The sequence below is a fragment of the Loxodonta africana genome, chromosome 9, assembly GCF_030014295.1.
Source record: "Loxodonta africana isolate mLoxAfr1 chromosome 9, mLoxAfr1.hap2, whole genome shotgun sequence".
Taxonomy (NCBI): Eukaryota; Metazoa; Chordata; class Mammalia; order Proboscidea; family Elephantidae; genus Loxodonta; species Loxodonta africana.
The window spans coordinates 19,729,001-19,750,717 of record NC_087350.1 but is presented as its reverse complement, the minus strand read 5'-3'; the positions used below and the strand labels follow the sequence as shown (position 1 = coordinate 19,750,717).

Here is a 21,717-nt window from a genome sequence, read left to right as displayed (position 1 = left end):
CAAGGACATAAACATTTGGTTTGGGCAAGTAAATAAGTACTGGGAACAGCGGGTTGTTTAGCCCTCTTGGCATATTTTATAAACAAGGGGCAGGCTAAAAAGCAACTAGTGCCCTCATTAGGAAAACTTGCCAGATTCACGGCCTGGCTGGCAAGTCGTCTGCGCAGGTCCGAGCGGACACGCATAGGCTCAGAGGAAGGCTGTGAGAAGATGTTTAGCGCCTGTGTGTGTGGTGTGTGGGAGGGGGCCTCTGGGTGGTGCAGTTAATGTAGTCGTTGCTAACTGAAGGATTGATGGTTTGCGTCCACATACAGGTGCCAAGGAAGAAAGGCCTGGTAGTCTACTTCCAAAAAAAAAAATCTGCCATTGCAGAAAACCCTATGGAGTACAGTTCGACTCTGACATATATGGGGGTGCCATGAGTCCAGGTCTGCCAATCAATTTGAAGTTAAGGAAAGAATGACCATAGGAAAACATTAGAAAACAACCTGCAGTAGAGGCTCTCGGTCCTAAAGCTGCCTGCAGACAGGGCCTTGCCCCTCCACAGGAATCACGGCACTATACCTTGCTGATTTTCAGGCAAGGAACTAGTGAACAGAAGTAAACTCAATCCCCCTCCTCTAGAGATGGACAAGCAGTTTGAGGCTAAAAAGCCAATTACTACGTCCAGAGGTCACATTGGAAAAGCTGCAGAGCTGCATACCAAGGGGCTCGAACAGCCTTTGCTCAGCACCTTCCTTTTTTCTGGCTATGTCACAACTCAGGCACCAGATCTATAAATCATCTATATTTCCAAACCGCCTCCTCAAGCCTGGGCATAAAAACAAACAAGCGAACAAAGCAAAAACCAGTCGTCATCCCGTTGACTCTGGCTCTTGGCTACCCCATGGGTGTCCAAGCAGCGCTGCGCTCCATGGGGCTTTCAATGGCTGATTTTTCAGAAGTAGATCACCAGGCCTGTCTTCCGAGGAGCCTCTGGGTGCTTCGAACTGCCAACTTTCCAGTTAGCAGCTGAATATAGTCAGTTGTACCATCCAGAGGCTCCCAGGCATTGGCGTAGCAGTTTCTTTTACCTTTGTTGAAGCTTAACAATCCAGGTGAATTAAAACCATAAGATTAAAAACAAATAAGCAGGACTAGAGAAACCCCTGTCTCCCCCTTTGCAAGGTAACTCAGGTGTTGTCCAGGTGAGGAGCCGCCCTGGTGCAGACAGGCAGCCTCAGCTCATCAGGATTCTACCCCCTTCAGGCCTATGAGGGCCTCCATAATGTAACCTTTTAAAGCCCTGGTGGCGCAGTGGTTAAGAGCTCCACTGCTAACCAAATGGCTGGCATTTTGAATCCACCAGTTGCTCCTTGGAAACCCTATGGGGCAGTCAGTTCCACTCTGTCCCGTAAGGTCACTATAAGTTGAAATTGGCTTGACGGCCAGCAGGTATGGTTTTTGGTTTTTTTTGTTTAATCATATATATTTGAATAAACACACATATATTTTTATAAAGGTGCATATTTGTCATGTCTCTGGAATCGAAAACTTCTTCCTCTTCTATCGCTTGCTCCAGTGAAAAATAAGAATATTTTGCTTCTGTGACAATCGGTTTCAACCAAGACAAGACCACCATAAGTAGACCGAGCAACTAGAGTTGAAAGACTGAATTCTTTTCAAGTTTCTTCAACCCCCATGCTATATCCTGCATTTCAGCACGGTTAAAGTCAACTGATTCTTATATATTATATGGCTATTATTTTACTGAACATATCATCTTATATTTTATCAAGTTGTGAACCTGTCTTTGCAAAGCTACTCAATAGCATTTTTTAAAAGTTGAGTTGGCATCCAGCATCCATCTTATCTGACACACACAGTCTTACCATGATTCCGTCATCGAGCAAATATTTGTGGTGCCTACTATGTGCTGGAGTCCCTGGGTAGTGCAAACACTTAAGGCGCTTGGATGCTAACCAAAAGGTTGGCCGTTTGAGCCCACCCAGAGACTCCTCAGAAGAAAATCCTGGTGAGCTACTTCTGAAAAATGAGCCACTGAAAACCCTGTGGAGCACAGTTCTACCCTGACACACAGGGCGTCGCCACAAGCCGAGCCAACTCTACATCAACTGGTACTATGTGTTAAGCAATGAGGATGCTGCAGTGGGTGAGATTGGCGTGTTCCTGCTCAAAGGGCCTCGTGAAGAGAACAGGCAACGGGCAAGCAAGCCAAATAAGATAATTTCACGGCATGACAAGGGCCATGAAAGAATGAAGGGTGGTGTGATTTATTGGGGTAGGGAAAGAGGAAGCCTACTTCAAACAGGGTAACCAGGGAAGGCCTAAACATTTAAGATGATTTTGCAAATAAGAAGGTACCAGCTAAGTGGAGAGTTGGAGGAATAGTGTCTTGGGCAGAGGAACCAGCACGTGCAAAGCCTCAGGTCTGGCTTGTTGCAAGAAAGGAGGCAAGTGTGGCTGGAGCCTGGTGAGGCCAGGATGATGTCACTCCCTTGCTTGCACCGGTCGACTTAGCTCCTTCTCGGGTATACTTGTGTCATAAACTGCACAACATTCATATGGTCTTACATCAGTATTCACTCAGGGAGCTCTGGAGCAAGCTACCAGAAACAGGCATCCCTCTGGACAGAGGAGCTTATACACTCGCCTGTCTTTTGCTGTCCTAGCGAACGCCTATCCTAAATCACAGCTGAATGACAGCCCAAAGCTGTTCACTACCTTGCCATCTCCCACATCATCTGGTGTGAAGCTCTGCTCTCAGGAAGTCCCAAAGAACCCGTGTCGAAGCACTGAACTTGGCGGGGGCGGGGGGGAGGGGAATGGTTTTCTCCTTTCCCTTCCCTTCCCTTTTTTTTCATTTTGAAGGTCAGTGCCCTTCTTATATACTTAAAAATTAATCTCATGAAATACTGCAGAGAAAAATAACCAATATCCAATTTTGGTTACACAGACCTAGACACAGGCCACCATGTTAACAGCTGCTATTGTTGTGCGATGGTTTTTTGGATAATATTTACCTGTGTCCCTTTTTTGCGTTTATCTCTATTTCCTAATTTTTCTGCAACAAACTCGTATAATTTAAAACTATGTGACAAAATGGAGCCCTGGTGGTGCAGTGGTTAAGAGCTTGGCTGCTAACCAAAAGGATGAAAGTTCGAATCCACCAGCTGCTCCTTAGAAACCCTATGGGGCAGTTCTACTCTGTCCTCTAGGGTCACTATGAATCGGATCGACTTGACAGCAACAGGTTTGGTTTTTGGTTTACGTGACAAAACAACAGCAAAAGCCCTATAAATGTGAAAGCTACTTGGTAAGGCTCTGAATTAAAAACAAGCTCAATGCAAAACTATGCATCTCCATCGTATCCTAAGTCCCTCTTATATTCTTCCTCTTCATCCCATGAATCCAACAACTTAATAAAGTTACACCAACCCCTTTGAACCAGACTCAGGATAAATGTTATGACAGGATCCTGGGACACAAAATAACCTTCTACATTTGTGTGGGGATCAGAAGACCTGGGTCTCATGTCCCAGCACTGCTTCATGTAGCAGGGAGAATTTAGTACAAGTACCTTCACTGCTCCTCAGGAGATTTCTCTGTAAAATGAGGATAACAACCTACTACTAATGTCATAGGATGGGATGAGGATTAACTGACAACATATGTGAAAATTCCCAAACCTTAACCAGAAGCTGAGCAGATGTCCGTTCATTTATTCATTCATTTGCATGGTGTGCTATCACTGCCCTTATTTTACAGAGGAGGAAAAGCTGTTGCAGAGTTTGGGTGACTTGCCCAAAGTTACCTGGCTAATAACTGGCAGAAGTGACCCTTTAACCCCAAGTTCAGCACTCTTTCCATCTGCCCTGCTGGCCTTGTGGCATCTGAGCGCCAGCCGAGGGGTCAAGTATGGCACTGGTAGATGGGCTTATTATTGTTCATTGCCTTTGAGTTTGCCACTGACTCGTGGCAACTCCATGCACAATGGAATCGGACCTTATCGTGATCAATAAGCTTTTTACTGACTGGTTTTCGAAGTAGATTGCCAGGCCTTTCTTCCTACTCCATCTTAAGCTAGAAGCTCTGCTGAAACCTCTTCAGCATCATAGCAACACACAAGCCTCCAGATTCAGATGAGTGGTGGCTGCCCATGAGGTGCCTTGGCTGAGAATTGAACCCAGGTCTCCAGCATGAGAGGCTAGAATTTTACCACTAAACCATCAATACCCTCTAGGAGGTGGGCTAGGAACACCAAATTCCATAGACCAGACCACATTAAGCTCACGTCTAGAGCTTTTGGAATGCATAAAATAATTACACAGGACAAACAATTGGGGGACAAGATTGCCTCACTGCCACTAAGGAGGTACAGCCTTTTCAATAGGGCACCATGGTGGCAGCGGACAGGTTCCAATTTCCTTGTTGTGCCCAGAGGGGTCTCTCAGAGGGAGCAGAGACAGGGACCAGAGAGGCAGGCACTAACCAAGTACAAGTAGCCCTGAGTCTCTTCGCCAACAAGTTCCACTATCTTGTCCTCTAGAAATCTGAGGCTTAAACCATTCATTAAAAGAGGCAGGATAAAAAGCATCACTCCTGAAAAAGAATTTCTTGAGCAAGCTCTGTTGATCCTCCCCTTCCCAAGTCCAGCCAAGTGTGGTTTTCCAAAGCAAAGAAGGGCCGGCACAGTTGGGCAACCAGTAGACCCAGGAGTCCATCCGCACCTCTGAGCCAGGACTATTCTAATCCATTCCAATCCATTGTGGACCAGAGGCTGCCTCCCTGAGATCTTCCCTGCTGGATGACTCTTTAGCTCAACCTTCAGCACACAGCTTAAATGTTTGTGGCATCCACGCAAAAAGCTTTCCCAAAAGCTTACTGAAAGCCACAGAAAGATGATTTGAGGGACCAACCAAAGTTTTTTTTTCCCCCAATACATTTCAAGTTATCTAAGGGGGGGGGTACCATCCCTGTCCACCCCCTCTGTATCTGCGGCACTTAGTGCTGCCCCATGCTAGGGGCCCATTCCCTGTCTGCTGACTGAATGAATGAATGAGTGGTCTCAGTACAGAGCCTTGGGAACAGGCAGGCATCTGTAAAACAGGATAGTAATTCCCCTCAAAGCCTCCAAAGGTCAATCAGTCCAAACAAATGGGACCCTTTCAGCCTGAAAAGTACCCACTCAGAGTCCAATTAGGAAAAAGGAGTCTGTGTGTATGCAAGTTTGGCATTTGTGTTTGATTAATCTGATGAATTATCTAACAACTTCTACAGAGATTTCCTCCCCCCTTTAGTTGCTTCTGGTCCTTCTTTCAGTGTTGTGATTGGTGATTGTGAGGGTGGAAAAGTGTAAATCTTTAAAAGGATGCAAATGCAAAATTATTGGCACCAGGCACTTTCTAAACTGAGGGAAGAAAAAAAATGAAGCTTCAGTGATTTGGCCAACTGGCTGAAAAACCCATGGGCTGTGAGTTTTTAGTCACCCCTCCACCCACCTCCCTTATCTGTAATGAGCAAAGGGCTGCCGAAGCTTCTGGGCTGTTTTTCTCCTTGGGAGATTGTGCCCTTGAGTCTTGGTGTGGGAAAGTACTAAAAACGATTGCCCAGAGAGAAGTTCCCTTCATGAAGTGAGCCCAATGAGATGAAAACCACAAACCTCTGACGAGAGCAGGACCAGTCAACTTCCCTCACCATGCACAGCACAGGCCAAGAGGAGGGATGCTGGAGGTCAGGAGCCTGAGCCCACATGCTGCTCCATTCCATGTCTGCCCTGCGGCAGGGTACCCATCCCAGCTGCTTGCTGTGCCAGCTGGGACTGCCAGCTCCCTCTGCATGGCTCTCCACTGAGTTGGCTGCTGGACACAGTCAGGCCAACACTCTGCCTGTACCGGATCTGCTGCCCATCAGAGCCCCCCACCCAGGTTGTCTTATGGGGCCCACCAGCTCCCAAGGCAACCCTACATCTGTCAGAGACCCATTCTTCATCAGACAGCAGACAGCTGTGGACCACCTCACCTATGGCAGGCTTAGCGAAGTCCCAGCCCCCAGAGCCAAGGATGCTCCAGCTTCCTGCCACCTGCAGAGTGGCAATGGCCGCCATCCCTAGCTACATACTCTGCAAGCTGCAAACAGCCCCAGCTTCTACCATGACTTAACCTGAGCCCTCAAGCACTACAAGCAAGCAGGTGCACACCTATCTCCCATCATTCTGCAGAAGGAGGGCAGACACGCAAAGGGTCTTCACTCTGAACAGATGGGAAAGCAAGCAACATGCTGACCTGGAGCCAAGGCTCGACCAGGCACCAGAACCCAGGTACCAAATGCTGCGTGCTTTCATCAAGCTCTTGGCAGAGGCCTGCTAAAGTCTCCATCAGGCCAGCAATGTCTGTCAGAACTGACTCAAGGCACCCAACAATAACAACAAAGTCTACACTAAAAAAATAAAAACAAAAAATAACCCGACAACAACAAAAACCCCAATTACTTGCATGGTGGGCTCTCTCCGATAGCATTCAGGCTGTTGCATAACATTAACCCCTGTTCCCTTCTCCCAACTTCAGTGGGGCTGACATCACCTCTTAGCTCTCAACAGTCTCCTCACCATTATCCTGGGCCTCTTCTGATTGGCCTCTGCCTGAGCACACATCGGAGAGAGGACAAAGGGCATCCCCACCTTGGCACGCAGGCTGCCGGGTGGAACCCCACGCTGGCCTGATTTATCTCCAGCACTGCCCCTTCCCTTGCGTCTGTGCAGGGAGACACACGTCACCGGGGACCACTTTCATGATTTTGTTGCCATCAGGATTAGCTGGATTAGGGGCCGATTCATAAGGACCCCCTGGTGCTATGAGGAAGTTTCATCACGAGGTCAGCGTAGTGTGAACTATATATTCTGTCAACACCATCACTCCTTACAGCGGACAAGCAAAAAGGGGGGGAGGGGAGTAGAGGGGTTCAGAAAACACCCCTGCAAACGCAAACTGTATGAACACGTTCCGGCAATCCACTCCCTCAGCGTGCATTTAAAAGGGCATGAGCTATTCAAGACTGCCCTCTCAAAACTTGAGGTCCATGTTATTATTATTATTATTATTTTTTTAATGCATGCAGTATTTAGTGGGTCTGGTAGTAGGGGCTGGAGCAAAGTCTATCTATACCCACAGACAAAACCACAAAGAATCTTCTAGCCCTTTTCTAAAAGGAGTCAGGTAGTGAGGGAAGACAGCCACGCTACTGAAATTGCCTATTTTGTTCAACGCTAAGTAACGTCTCCAAGATGGTGAAGTTTCTGTTCTTTTAAGGGCAAAACCCTATCCCATCCAGCAGAGTTTCTCTTCCCCCCATTAATTTGAAGAAAAACAATGTGGGCAGGAGAATAGCCTGGGGGGTAAGAAGATGGGGATGAAAAACAAAGGCAGAACTTCTAACTCCTTTTAAAAATCCAGGGGCTGACATTTTCCTCCCAGGAAATCATGTGGCCCATTCACCTACCCAAATCCCCCATATCCTGGCCGCAGCCTGCTTGGACCCTGCATGAAGTCGACACAATTTATAGGGAAAGTAATGGATTTCTGCCTGTGTGTGCAAGTGTGTGTGCAAGTGTGTGTGTGTGTGTGTCAGAGAACAGCCCCTCGTGCACAGAACTGAGCTGTTCCATCAAAGCCGTATCTGTTATATTTCTGTCTTTCTCTTCTGTTTGGCGTATTCACCAACAAGAAAAAGGAGGTAAGCTTTGGCGGCCCTGACCTGCAGCTGGAACACAATACTTTCGCACAGCCCTGCCGACCCCTGACATAAATTTTACACCGCAGCTGGCATTTACACACTCAGCATTACCATATGTATAGCTGCTCGGTGCTAATTATGCTAATCACCTGTCTAACTCGCTGCTGCGAAAAATGGTTGTATTTAGCAGTCCAGTGCTTACCAATGCAGCTTACTGTGTGGCTGAAATGTACATTCAGACGGCCCTGAATGGCAAGATTTTTCCACGTTGCTGGCTACATTCAGGCCTCAGAAAAATTTATTCAAGTCAACTGGTTTCGGTCCGCAACAAAAAAGTTACGAGAAAAAAGTGAGTGTGTTCTTGCCCTAACATTCTGGATCTGCTTGCAAGCAAAATGATAAATCAATTGGTGTGGGAAACAAAAAGGGAGAGAGAGCTCTTTTCGGAGCCATGTGAAACTGTAACCTATTTAAAAAAAAAGGGGGGGGGGAAGGGTCATCTTATTCCCCAAATCTCTAGAAAGAGCAGTTAATAGATATTTAGCCCTAATCCCAATTCTCTCAAATTGCAAGCTTTGTTTGCAATTAAGCAAGGTATTAAACATGTGCAACTTTTTTCTCTGGATCAAGGGCAGACTAAAACCATGGTATCATATGTACTCTTTCTTCTTCTTCTTTTTTTTTTAACACTTCTTATGACAACAATGCAGGAACTTCATTGGGGTTGGGGGGGAATCAGGTAAGAGGAAAGAAATAATTTCTCAGACAGCTGGGGGAAATGCTTTTGTTATTTCCTTTTAGAAAGCCCCAATTTAAAAAGACCCTGTGGGATGTTTACATTTATTCTGTGAAGAGGTTTCTGGTTTCCCCCAATGGAGCAAAGGCAGTCAGAGAATGGGGGAGGGGAAGAATTCAAAAAAGGGGGGAAAAAAGTTGGGGAGGGGGAGAGAGGCAGTCAAGAAGCCTATGTTTCCCTTCACCTCCAAGTTCCTGTTTTCACCAGCTCCCTTTTTTAAAACCATCTTCTTGGATCACTCTATACAACAGATATCTTAAATTGGGATGGTATTATTTGCTGGTATTTTAACAATTCCCTAAACTCAAATGAAACCCCATTTCCTCTTAATTCACAAAACATGTTCATATTGATTTTTAAGACCCTGAATTTGGACAGTGTTAGAACAGCTTAAAAACAAAGAAAAAAACAAAACCCACACCCACTGCCATCAAATCAATTCCAACTCATAGTGACCCTAGAGGACATGACAGAACTGCCCAATAGGATTTCCAAGGCTGTAATCTTTATTGGAAACCCTGGTGGCGTAGTGGTTAAGTGCTATGGCTGCTACCCAAGAAGTCAGCAGTTCGAATCCGCCAGGCGCTCCTTGGAAACTCTATGGGGCAGTTCTACTCTGTCCTGTAGGGTCGCTATGAGTCGGAATCAACTCGACGGCAGTGGGTTTAATCTTTATGGACGCAGACTGCCACAGCTTCTCCAGAGGAGCGGCTGGCTAGTGGGTTCGAACTGGCTAGTGGGTTCGAACTGGCTAGTGGGTTCGAACTCGCTGACCTTTGGAGTAGCAGCCGAGCACTTAACCACTCGCCACCAGGTTTCCTTAAGGGCAGTGTAGGATGAGATTATTTGGAAGTACAGATAATGTCTAGGAGTTCCAATTTCCTTTCATCACCCACTGCACCGTAAGACAAACACCTCTGTGGGGCACCTTCTGTCAACTGCAAGGCCCAGGTATTTCTCGCCTCCAAATGATCTTCATTAGTGGCCTCCTCACTTACGAACCAGGAGCAAACTGCAAGGCTATCTTGGGCCACCCTCCAGTGCTACAGAACACGACTGCAGCTTTCTGGTAAGCCTTAGGTTTATGCACAGAAGGTGAGCATGGGAGGTCACGAAGAAAGCTCTGCCCCCTTGCCTTGCTTCCTACTGCCTTTCAATGGAACAGCCAGCAGATGAAATGGATGACGTTCACAGTTCACTTAAAAAACGCTCCGGTAAGGATAACAGCTTTCTTCCTTATCTGCCGCTCCCCACCCGCCCGCCCCTACCCCATTCAGCTCAACATTTTTAAACTTATCTGACCCAATGAAGCAACATTATCCAAGCCACATCTTGCTCTCTTTGGCATCCCCATTTCAGCTGCTATTCTTTGGCAGTCCAAAGTATTATTTTATCTGGGGTTTTCTGCTTCCAAATCTTGACTGTGCAGCCAACAACAGAAATGACACTACCACTACTGTGTTCTCTGCAGAGCTGGTTCCTCTTTCTCTCTCCATCTCTCGCTCTTTTTAAATGGACCACCCTGCTTCGTGGCACACAGCAGTGTTGACATTGCAATGCTTGACTGTGTAATACATCTGGCATTTTTGGGCAGGATTCCTGAGCTCGGGGCCAGAAGCCCTTAAGCAATGATTTAAGGGGGAAAAAATCATGCACATTGATTTGACAAAGCTCATTTCCAGTTCCTTTTGCTTACTTTCTACATGTTTCATCAATAACTGAGAACTATCTTAGTTGCTCCATTGGGGAGGTCTGCCGTTTCTTTTCACTGATCCTAACCGTAATAAATAAAGCTGGGGTTGGGGCATGGGGATGGCTTCTCTCTGGCCTCACCTTCATGTCCAGTGTCGTTATGAAACCCACATGCCATGGGGACTACTTGGGCCAACTCACACCTGGGTTTCTGGATGAGAAATAAGGTGCTCCCTCCACATTATAAATCCCTCCAACAACAAACTTGTCATTCGTTAGGAGGTCTTTGACTGCCCACTGATGAGACAGCTTTCCTAACACAGGACAGCTGGTTTTCCAACTTTGCACCAAACCCCAAATACAACAAAACAGAGTCTTGAAAGGATGAAGGAAAGCATGTGTTTTTCTGTGCACCAAACTCCCAGAAGCCTCTACAATAGTCAAGTGAGGTTCTCAATGGCAACATTCTAATGTTTTGGAATGCTCATTATTTCTGTCAAACCCAGTTAAAATATACATGTATAAAAAATGAGATATCGTACTGTAAAGGAAAAAAAACCGGGAATATTTAAGGGTGATGGTTGAACAACATGATGAACCTAAATTCATGTCACTGAACCATATACGGGAAGGATGCTGAAATGGTAAATGTCCTTATATACATATTTACCATTACTGCATACACATATACACACAAACCACAAAGAAAAAAAAAATCCACCCTAAATCTACTTTAAGAGAAAATAAAATCTACTAAGTATTACCGTAAAGCACCCAAGCCCAGAGTTTGGAAGCAAAGAACATGTAATAAAAGTGTTTATATTTTGATGACCCTGATTATATCTGTGTAGTCAAGGAATTTTTCCCACTGAGAAAGGTCCCAAAGAGCTTTCCTCGTTCTGAACAGCCATAAATGCCTTCCCCAGCAAAGTCTGCCGCTCTCTGGGATGTCAGCTGAGAATTCCTCTGTGCTTACACTAGCTAAGGCCAAAATCTGTGCTCTTCAGATCTCTATCCAAGATCCATATTTCCATTGGCTTTGGTGGGACTTCCAGCCACAGAAAGTCTGAAGGAGGGTACCTAGGTTGGAATGTCATCATTCGCCACCTCTAAAGTGCCACTGGACCCAATTCCTCCATATTCCAAATGTTCATTAAGCAGAGGGGACCAAGACTTATTTCCCACTCGCTTGGATGATTTAGTGTAGATTGAAAGAACTTATCAAGGGTGTCTTCAGTTACCTTGGAAGTCCACAATACTGCCATGATTCTTCAACAGGGGAAGCATCTCTTTGGATGACAAGACCTCATCAAAGAGTATGGTCTTTGGGACAACCTGAAGCGAGATAAGAACCTCAAGGATGCAAATGGGAGCTCTGCACCTAACATCTCCCACAGTGGGCTGGAAATAATAAATTTTCTAATACCCTCCTGTCAGTTTGTGATTAAACAGATTTACTACCATTTTAGATTTCACGCTAGTAACTCCAGAGATCCACTTGGATGGAAAGAGTCTGGGCAGTTTAGGGGTAGGAAGGGCTGGAGGGAAGAGGGAGAGATGGAGAGAAGGGAAGAAGGAGAGGAAGAGGAGTTAAGGGCACTGAGAGAGGGAAAAGTAGAGATTGGAGGAGGGAGGAAGTAGAAGAGGTTCAGGGAGCCAGGGAGGGACAAGGGAAATAGCATTACAATCACAGAATCATACATGTATGGCGATTTTTAAGGGATGTCTTACACAGCTGGAAATTCCTCACCTTTTTTGCCCAAAATAGTGTCAAAATCATGCTAAGAGTAAAATACTCTATTTATGCAAAAATGGCCTTATTAAACCTGATCCCCTTTAAAATAATTTAAAAATATCTCCACACTTATTTTAAACATGGAAAAGACCTTTTAAAAATCAAAACCAAACCAAACCAAACCCATACCTACTGCCGTCGAGTCGATTCCGACTCACAGTGACCCTATAGGACAGATTAGAACTGCCCCATAGGGCCTGTGAGGCTGTAAGTCTTTACACAGAAGCGGACTGCCACATCTTTCTCCCATAAAAATCAAACACATCCCCCTAAATAGAAAAGAACAGAATACCCTTCAGCAACTAAATCTGGGTCGACCATAGACAAGGACAAAACAGGAGGTATCTGCGTAAGCAGCCCCTTCAATGCTGGATCACGGGCCCCACTCACATGAGAAGGCAAAGGCAGACAAGTCACAGCCTGCCCCAAGTGGACAGAGCTCCAGGGGGTCACAGGGAGGTCAGCTTTGAAGGAGAAATCCAAATAAAATATAAACATGGCATTGTGGAAACCAGACAAATCTCCCATAGCTTGTCCAGCCAGCATTAATCTCGGCATCAGCTGTGGTGCATAACCTAAACAAACGCATCGGGCGGTTCATACATCAGGAAGCTGTCATCTGGAGCCTCCAGGCGGCGGTGTGTAGATCTGAAACACCCCACTGCATGTCCCGGCTTTTCAACTTGTTGAAGGGTCAAGAATGGCAGGCAACGCAGAGACCCTGAGGGTTCACAGTTTCAACTGCCCTGTGTGGCGGGCACCTGAGGCTACTTGTGATTTCCAAAGCAACTGTTGTTGGGTTTTAATTGTTGAATCATTTTTCTCCAGATATGAAAGCAATACAGCTGCTTCCACCTAGACTACATGCGTGTGCATGTGCGCACTTTGGGAATCTAATAAACACTTCTCCATACAAGTATCCTTTATTTCTAAAAAAGGGATAGGGGACCAGGGAGCTGAAAGGAGCTACATTTCCTTCCACGTTTCTGTCCCTTGTAGAATGTAATGAAACTCACAGTCCCAGGATGCAAAAGTGGGGCTGACTTGCAGAGCAGGTAGCAACCTTGAGAATAGCAGTAAAAGCTGAGCCCACTCTGTCTTTTTGGCTAATATGCTTCCGTCCCTCGCTGTCCAGTTCGTCTCCGGTTGTATCCCGTAAGGGCACCTCCGGGAAACGTGGTTTGTGACGGGAACATCTGGAGGAGAATAAGCCCACCAAAGAGCTACCGTGCTATGCCAGCTTCTGAAAGGAACTGTTATTTCAATATGAAAAAACTGCAATGGCGTCTTTTATGGCTTTTTAAAACATCACCTTCATGACAAAAACTTTCAGCTGACTGTAGCTGAAGTGCAGCAAGGTCTTTCTGCAAAATTAGTTACCTGAGTTGGTAAATGTGGGGTAGGGTGGGAGGTTAACTTATTTAAGGAAAAATTTAACTCTTTTACATTTATGTATGGCAGAGCCCTGGTAGTGCAGTGGTTAAGAGCTTGGCTGCTAACCAAAAAGTCCACAGTTCAAATCCACCAGCTGCTCCTTGGAAACCCTATGGGGCAGTTCCACTCTGTCCTATAGGGTCACTATGAGTCAGAATGCACTTGATGGAAACGGGTTTGGATTTCTGTTTCTTTGTTCGGACACTTATGGCTATGCATTTGCAGCCACAGCGCCATCATAATGAAATCCTTCCATTTGCCCGAGACAGACCTTCCATCGAAACCAGTGGTTCCCGATTTCCCATTTGAGGTGATTGCGCCCCACTCCCATCCTACCCCTTGACCTCACCCCTACCCCTGCCCACCATTTGGCAATGTCTAGGGATATTTTTGGTTGTTACAACCTGGGGCAGGGCAGGAGAGGTGTTTTATTCTCAGTGCCAGAGAGTTCCAGAGAGACCCTGGGGCAGGGTGTTAGTGGCATCTAGTGGGTAGAGGCTAGGAATGCTGCTAAACATCCTACGATGCCTAGAACAGCCCCCCCCCCCACACCACAAGGAATTATCCAGCCCCAAACAGCAAGTGTGCTAAAGTTGAGGACACGCTGCTCTAAACGAAAAGGATGGCGAAACTCAATTATCTCCTAGGAATGCCTGGGTTCAAACCAGGACCACTGAAGTCGTAGTATCAGCAAGGTACAAGCTTGAGAGAACTTAGAGACACCAAGAATGCATTTAAAAAATAAACACACTTCTATTTCTCTTTTTTAAAAAATCAACTTCTGTCCTCCTCCCTTGATGCTGGCCTTGTGAGACGTTAATGACCAAACACAAAGGCGAGATGGGTTCATTTCAGGGCTGTTGCCTTTTTTCGGAAAAGGAGGGCAGGGGCTGGGCCAGCTTTTAGAAAAAACCAAAAAGCTCAAAGAGATAAATAAATGAACATTCTGTCACGGGAGAATCTGGACAACAAACTTGTGTCTGAGAAAAGGTTGGAGTGGGGTAAGTATGAAGGGAAATAGGTATTAAGGGAGATAGGAGAATAAAACTGCTGAACAAAAAGCAAATGCCAGCAGAGAAATGGGCAAGGTTAAAAATAAAGCATTTCTCTTCTCTGCCCAGCAGAACGAGACTCAGATGAAAGCACCTGAGGTACTAGGGAGGCCACCAACTAAAACTCACTGCCACTGAGTTGATTCCAACTCATAGAAACCCTATATGACAGAGTAGAACTGTCCCACAGGGTTTCCAAGGCTGTGATCTTTACAGATGCAGACTGCCACATCTGTCTCCCAAGGAAGGGCAGTGGCAAACCTGATGACCCAACCAAAGGAACCCACGGCAAGGCTTCCGGAGGCCACGCCCCTGTTCTCTGAGCCTCTGCCCATGCTGTTCCTTCTACCTGGAATGCAGCCCCACCCACCTCTCCAGTCTCTGTGCTTCCTCCTTCCAGGACATCCTGGAAGGCTTCCCTGCCATCTTTGCACTGCTGCACTGCATTCTAGCTGGTCTGTGTACGCCTCTGGATGGGGGTTCCTTGAGGGTAGGGATTACGGCTTTTCACCAACAACTCTCTGGAACTCTGGCACTCAGAATAGGTGACCAAGGAATGTTTTCTTCTGAAATGAAAATCAGTCTCTCCCCCACCTTGCTGCCACCACCATGTATTTAATTAGTAGCAGATGTCCTGATACACTACATCATTCCCCGTATTCTCTTACCAAGCCTCAATGACTCCATTCACAAATCAGCTCCATTTGGCATTTTCCACTTGCAAATATTATCACCCTAAAACCCCAGCTGGCACCCATCGTGTACTGACAACTCCTTAAAAGGCAATAATCATATAAATATTTTAACAACAGAATCAAAGAATTCTTATCACCAGTTACATAAAAAATATGTTCAAAGAGTCTTTCTTATGTAGCTCGTTTGGTCTGCACACTGTGGCTAATGTATTCAAAGGTCTTTATATAAAGTCCCATTCCCCAGGATGTTAAGCAAAGTGGGGAAGTCCAAGATATAGTCCAATAAGTGAATCCCTTTTATTTGCTGACTGTATTCAAAAGATAACACCATTTTGGCTGCTAGGAGCATATGTACAGTAAGCCTATGTGTACACATATGCACAATGGCAACTGGGTATTTTAATGTCATTTTTTTTAATCACAGGAGAACTAGCATTTTCCCAAACTGCCCCTCAGCATCTCTCTCCCCTTAAACTTACTCTTTCTATCTCCTGTTGCTTTTTAACTAGGGAAATATGCAATCCTTATTCATTTGCTTTATTTGTATAGTAAGCACCCTTGTTCATGCCCAAAATGTTCATAGTATTTAAGAAAACACCATCTAACAGACTTCTTTGCTGACAGTGACGAAGACATTATCTAAGGGATTGAAGCACAAAATTATCTACATTTGGAGCTGCTGCTTCATTTTAATCCATTGACCTCTACTGTAATCTCTACAACAGCAGGGAATTCTTGCTCCTGAAAATAAGTACTCACACTTCTTACTGTTGACACAATGTTCGCTATCAGAAACAAGGCCTCTGCATAGCTAATTCCATTTCAAAATCATGTTTAAATTATAAAATAGTATGATGGCCTCCTTGGTGAGGTTTACTTGGATTTATGAAAGTGTTGCTTCTATAGAAGAATCTAGCATTGAATGAATGAATGATAGCTAAATCGAGGTCAAGGGAAAAGGGGGCCAAGTGACTTAAGTCATTAATTAATAGGCAAAGTGGACAAGGACAGAGAAATAGATAAGCCATAGCTTCTCATTTATAAAATGGGACATTTTAAATATTCAAACAAACAAAAAAACCCAAACCCATTGTCATCGAGTTGATTCCAACTCATAGTGACCCCATAGGGTTTCCAAGGAGTTGCTGGTAGATTCAAACCGCTGATCTTTTTGTTAGCAGCCGAGCTCTTAACCACTGTGCCACCAGAGCTATTATTAGTGCATATAAAAAACGTTATACAAACTACTGTGTTAGAAAAAAAATAAAGATAACAATAGCTACTTCACTGACTGGTAAGTGATAATGTATAATAAATGCCAAGGACGTGGCACTTGCTCAACAAGTGGTACTGTTAATATTCATTAAATCATATTCGATCCAAGAACCAGTGCACCACAAGGAAAGTGCCAACGAAGAAATGAGAAAATGCCAGCTCAGAGGCCACAGTAGGCAGAGTGGGGCTCTGTCTCAGGTGTGTTCCACATCCTGTCTCACTGAAGAAAAATTCTGCTGCCCCCCCCCCGCCCCCCCAAACTCACTCTCACTAAGCCAGCTGGAGCACCACAAGACAGTGTAGCATGTTTCTCTTCCTCCCAGGAGCAAAATGAGTTGTGTAATGCAGAAACAGTTGTTTCTAAAATATGTAAGGTTATGAAAATAAATCACATTACCTCTGTTTAAAAGAAAGTCTACCGAAAATTCTTGCTCAGAACAACAAAACCATCTTTTCTCATCAGCATCTACACCTGACAAGGACCAGTTGGCCCAAGTGGCGGAAAGCGCACATATGGCCAACCAGGAAGCTCCCTCTGCTCATACCCTGCTCTGTTCTAAAGCCCATGGGAGCTTTAGACATCTAGCCAATCACACTGTGTCCAGACAACAGCCCTGCTGTCCAGGCCCCACCTGAGCTCCTAGCCCTATTCCCACTCCACGTGGGGCCTCAGGCTGCCGGCCTGCTCTGAAAACAGAGTCCCTGCTGGTGCCCCTGCCTAGAACAAGTGCCTTCCTCTTCTTTCTCCCCAGGTCTCCCCAATTTGCCTTACCACCTCCAGGAATTTTTTTAAACAGTATTTTTTTTCTTTCTCATTTCACTGTAACAGCCCATTTCAACGGTGAATTCAAATTTAGTGCAAGTCCATTCAACTCTAGTAGTTTTAAGGGCATGAATTATCCACACTCTCTTCCACTAGCCGCTCCTGCCCCTCACCCCTGGGCTGGGAGTGTCTCACACACTTCAGAGTCCCTTACAGGGCCTACTAACATAGTGCTAGGGGCATCACAAGTGCTCAGCAAGCTTGTTGCTAAGGGCATTAAAAAAAAAAAAAAAAAAGTTGCTATTGATTTTGACTCATGTGTTAACAGAGTCAAAGTGCTCCACAGAGTTTTTGCCTTGGGTATAATCTCTAAGGAAGCAGTCTGCCAAGCCTTTCTTCTCATGAGCTGCTGGGTGGGTTGGAATTGCCAAGCTTTAGGTTAGCAGCCAATCACAAACTGCTTGCACCACCCAGGGACCTAAGTGATACTATAAAAAACCAAAACCAAAGCCACTGAGGTCAGGTCGTTTCGGACTCATATCAACCCTATAGGACAGAGTAGAACTGCCCCATAGAGTTTCCAAGGAGCGCCTGGTGGATTCAAACTACCAACCTCTTGGTTAGCAGCCATGGCACTTAACCACTACACCACCAGGGTTTCCAGTGATACTATTAAGTGCTCAATAAAACTCTTTTTTTTAAATCTACCAATGACATTGACAGGCTGAACTGAGGTAAATTATCCCACGAATTCAATTCAAAGAACACTCTTGTATTTATTATCAGGCTACTTAAGGCAGGAATGTTTTCTGGTCTTAATTATTTGGGCTACTATTTTAATTGTCCCTTCTCAATTAAAGACTCTGTCATTGGTTCGCAGAACACTGCAATGAAGCTTTATAAACAAACCAAGATTAACAAAACATTCTCCAAGGTTAGGCCCCAATTGCACCTTGAAATAAGTAACTTTAGCAATTATGCGTATAGTTCTTCAGCTTCCCAATTCTCTTAGGTAGCTTTCACTAGCCATGTCCCAGATATTTTGGTTAGAAATAGCTACATAATTACCCCAATCCTGTCCTCCCACCCTCTTAAGAGATGCCTGAAGCAGTATTTAGGGGTTAAAATGTTTCCAAGCAAGACTAGTTACTTTCCAAAAAGATAATTAAGAAACAGCCAACTTAAAAAAAAAAAAAAAAGCTGTATTACTAAAGAAATGTAAAATGTTTCCATCTTCAGGACAAAAAAAAATCTAAGTTTACAACTGTTTATAAAAGCGGGGGCTCAAAAAACCCCAAATTATGGAATGTGGATAAAAGACTGGCAGAACCCCTTGGACAACTCCCGTGGCCCCTCCCTCCAAACACGCATCCTTAAAACACATTTCTTCTTTCTGCCCGTAAAACGCAGACTTCCCCCAGAATAATTCCATTAAAAAACCCCCACCCTCAAGGAAGCATTAATCTACTTTGCAAACATGCGTTCCAGTCTGTGCTTTACTATTTTTTTCCAACTCCTTCTCCCCCCCCCCCTTTTTTTTTGTATCTTGAGACAAATGTTTTTTTCCCCCAGAGTTGAAAGCTGTCCAAAAACAGGACCACACACGCGGCCGCCTCCGCAGGCCCGCGCTCCGCCCGCCCCTCCGCCCTCCCCCGCGCGGCGGCCGCGGCCGCCGGGGGCGCGCACACTCCCTCCTGCCGGAGGGGTGGCCTTCCCTCCTCCCCGCAACTCCTTTCTCTTTAGACGCGGTGGGTGGGGGTAGGGGAGGGAAGGAAGCCGCGGAGGGGAGCCAAGACCGGAGAGTCCTTCCTCTAGCCGCGTCTCGGGGCGCTGCAGAGCCGAGCCTGGGCGGCTGCAGGCCCCCCGGGCGCGCCGAGTGGTCCGTCCCGCGGAGGGGCCCCGCGCCCCCGCCAGCCCGCCCTCGCCACTCTCTCCCACAACACCTAGCAAAGCGCAGCGCCCCGAGTAGATTACAGCGCGGGCTTTGTCGGGCGGGCCTGGCTCCCGGCCAGGAGCCCAAACAATAAACAATTCCCCCTGGTGTGGGCAGGGGGGTTTCTCTCCTTACTGAAAGGCTCTAGGTGTATTCGGGTAAATATCTTTATCAATTGAAAGCAGGGGAAGGGGAACGGGGTGGGGGTGGGGGAGTGGAGGAAAACAGGGCGCAGCAGCCAGCGCTGGGTCTCTTACCTTCCACCCACAGCTCCTCCACGTTGGTCTCGAGATTAGCTGCCTTTAATCCTACAGCAAAGGCCCCAAATATGAGGAGGCCCACAACCAAAAACTTGCCGCAGTTTTTTTGAATGTAACAACCCAGTTTAAATAAGAGTCTCTGAAACTTCGCTCTCAGCCACAGCGGCGCTTTCCGGCCAGTAGCCTTACCCTGGGGACGAAGCAGAAGGAAGGAGTGAGTGCAGGGGAGGCGCGGCACACGCACCCACACCCACCCGCTCGCGGGCTCCCGCCGGAGGAGCCCCCGTCAGCCCCAGGGTGCTGCAGCCCGGTTCTGGGTGGCTGCAGGTCAGGGACTCTCCCTCGGGGCTGGAACCCATCCGGTCCGCAAGCGGCGTGGGGCGGGGGCTGATCATAAATCAAAGTCGGCCTGCACCGTGGGAGTGCATCGCGGCAACAGGCGGGCCGCCCCACGCACGTCCAGCGCAGCACCCCTGAGTGGCTTGAGGCGCTGGGGGAGGGGCTGCAAGGACAAGGGCAAAGACGAGGTAAGAGGAGGGAAATCACTCAACACTGGCAATATTTGCCAGGGACTTGGTAAGGGATGGGGTGCGTAATCTCTGCGGGTAGAGCCCAACATTTAAGAAAGAGCAAACCAAATTCCCCTTCGCCGTAAATCCTGCTATATCCTTCACCTGAGGGTGCCCTGGCGGGGACGGGTGCTAGGGGGCGAGCGCGCTTTGGGAACAATGTATTGTGGGTTTCCCTATCCGGACCCCGCCCGGCGTGGTAGTAAATGGGGATCCACGTGGTGAGCGCGGTCGCGGAAGCTCACTCGCGATGTATTTCCAGAGCGTTGGGAGACGCTGTGTGAGCTGAATTAGGAAGCGGGGGCAGCCATCTGCAACTTACGACAATATTTGTGATCGGAAGAGGGCAGCCACATAGATCTTTCCCTCCTCTCCCTTCCCTTCTGGTTAAACGTAAAAAACACCCGAATGCGTCGGGGAAGGGCCCAGGCCGGTGCAGGCGGGGGTCCCGGCTGGGCGCTGGTTGCTCCTGGCGGCGGCGTTTACCCGGCGCTGGCCGCGGCCCTAGCGGGCCCCCGTCTGGGTGTTCGCCTTCCCCGGATTCCACACATTTCAGCGAGCCTCGTAAACACAATGAACCCGGCCGCACCACGGATTTAAGGTGGCAATTTGTTTACAACTTTCCCTTTTCCCCCAGGCTCTGAGGATAGGCGGTTCAAAACCGTAAAAGAAATGAGGGTATGCCCTCGCCCGAAGATAATTTTTAAGGGAGCAGAAATTTCAGGCTCAACAAAAGCAAAACTGGCTGCCAAAAAAGGAAACCACCTTTATTTCGGTTCCCTCCCCCCCTCCTCTCTCCGCCTCCCTCCACTCCGCCTCCCCCTCCAAGATGTTAAGAAATGTGGCAGCATTATCCGGGTTTAAGCTGCAAATAGGGGCAAAGAGTGCAGGAGGAGGGGGCTCCGTGGCAGGGGGTACGGGGGCAGGGCAGTGTCGTGGACGCCCTCGAGGTGGTCCACTGGGGACCGCTTTCTAGGGCTCCAGAAAGGAAAGCCAGGGAGGGCGCGTGCACACACACACACACACAGACACACGCGCGCGCACACACACACACACACACACACACACACACACACACACCTCCACCCCCTGCGGACCTCAGACAGCCCTTTCCTCCCAGGACCGGAGGGAGGGTTTGAATTTTTCAATCCCCACTTGTCTACTTTTCCTGGAGGGGTGTGTGTGTGTGTGTGTGTGGCGGGGCTATCCCAAAGAGGAAGAGGAGGGAAGAGTGTGGGAGGAGAGGCGAGGAGAGAGTCTGAAATGCACCTTGGAAATCTGCTCCAGAGCGAAGGCGGCGTCGCAGTAGCTGGGCCGGTGCAGATAGTCCAGGTCCGGCGCCGCGGGGCGGCGCAACCCTGCGGTCCGTCTGCGCCTCCCGCCGCCACCGCCAGCCGGCCGCCCCACGGCCCCGCTGCAGCCGCTGCCGCCGCCGCGGTCCTGGGGCTCCGCGGCGTTACCAGCCGAAGCCATGTTGCCGCCGCCGCCGCCGCCGCCGCCGCTGCCGCGGGGACCGAGGCTTCCCCGGCGGCCCGGCGCGCTGCTGCCGCCGCTGCGGGCTCTCGGAGCGCCCGGGCGCTCGGCTCGCGAGGACGCTGCTGGCCGCGGGCTGCTCCGGCTCGGGCTCGGGCTCTGGCTGACAGATCTGCTGCTGCTGCTGCTGCTGCTGCTGCTCACACGGCGGGCGCTGCTGCCGCTGCTGCCGCGGCCGCTGCCGGGGAG

The 21,717-nt window shown here is 47.6% G+C and overlaps 1 protein-coding gene across 1 annotated transcript in view; it reads right to left on the bottom strand.

Moving 5' to 3' along the window:
* The window catches only part of PTCH1 (patched 1), a 66,219-nt gene extending 44,751 nt beyond the window's left edge, over positions 1-21,468 (bottom strand). Inside the window, exons 1-2 of the mRNA XM_064290828.1 lie at positions 21,265-21,468; positions 19,424-19,616 (exon numbers count right to left, since the gene is read on the bottom strand). Coding sequence (XP_064146898.1) covers positions 19,424-19,616; positions 21,265-21,468 — 397 coding nt within the window. The remainder of the gene's footprint in view (positions 1-19,423; positions 19,617-21,264) is intronic.
* Positions 21,469-21,717: the final 249 nt, after the last annotated feature.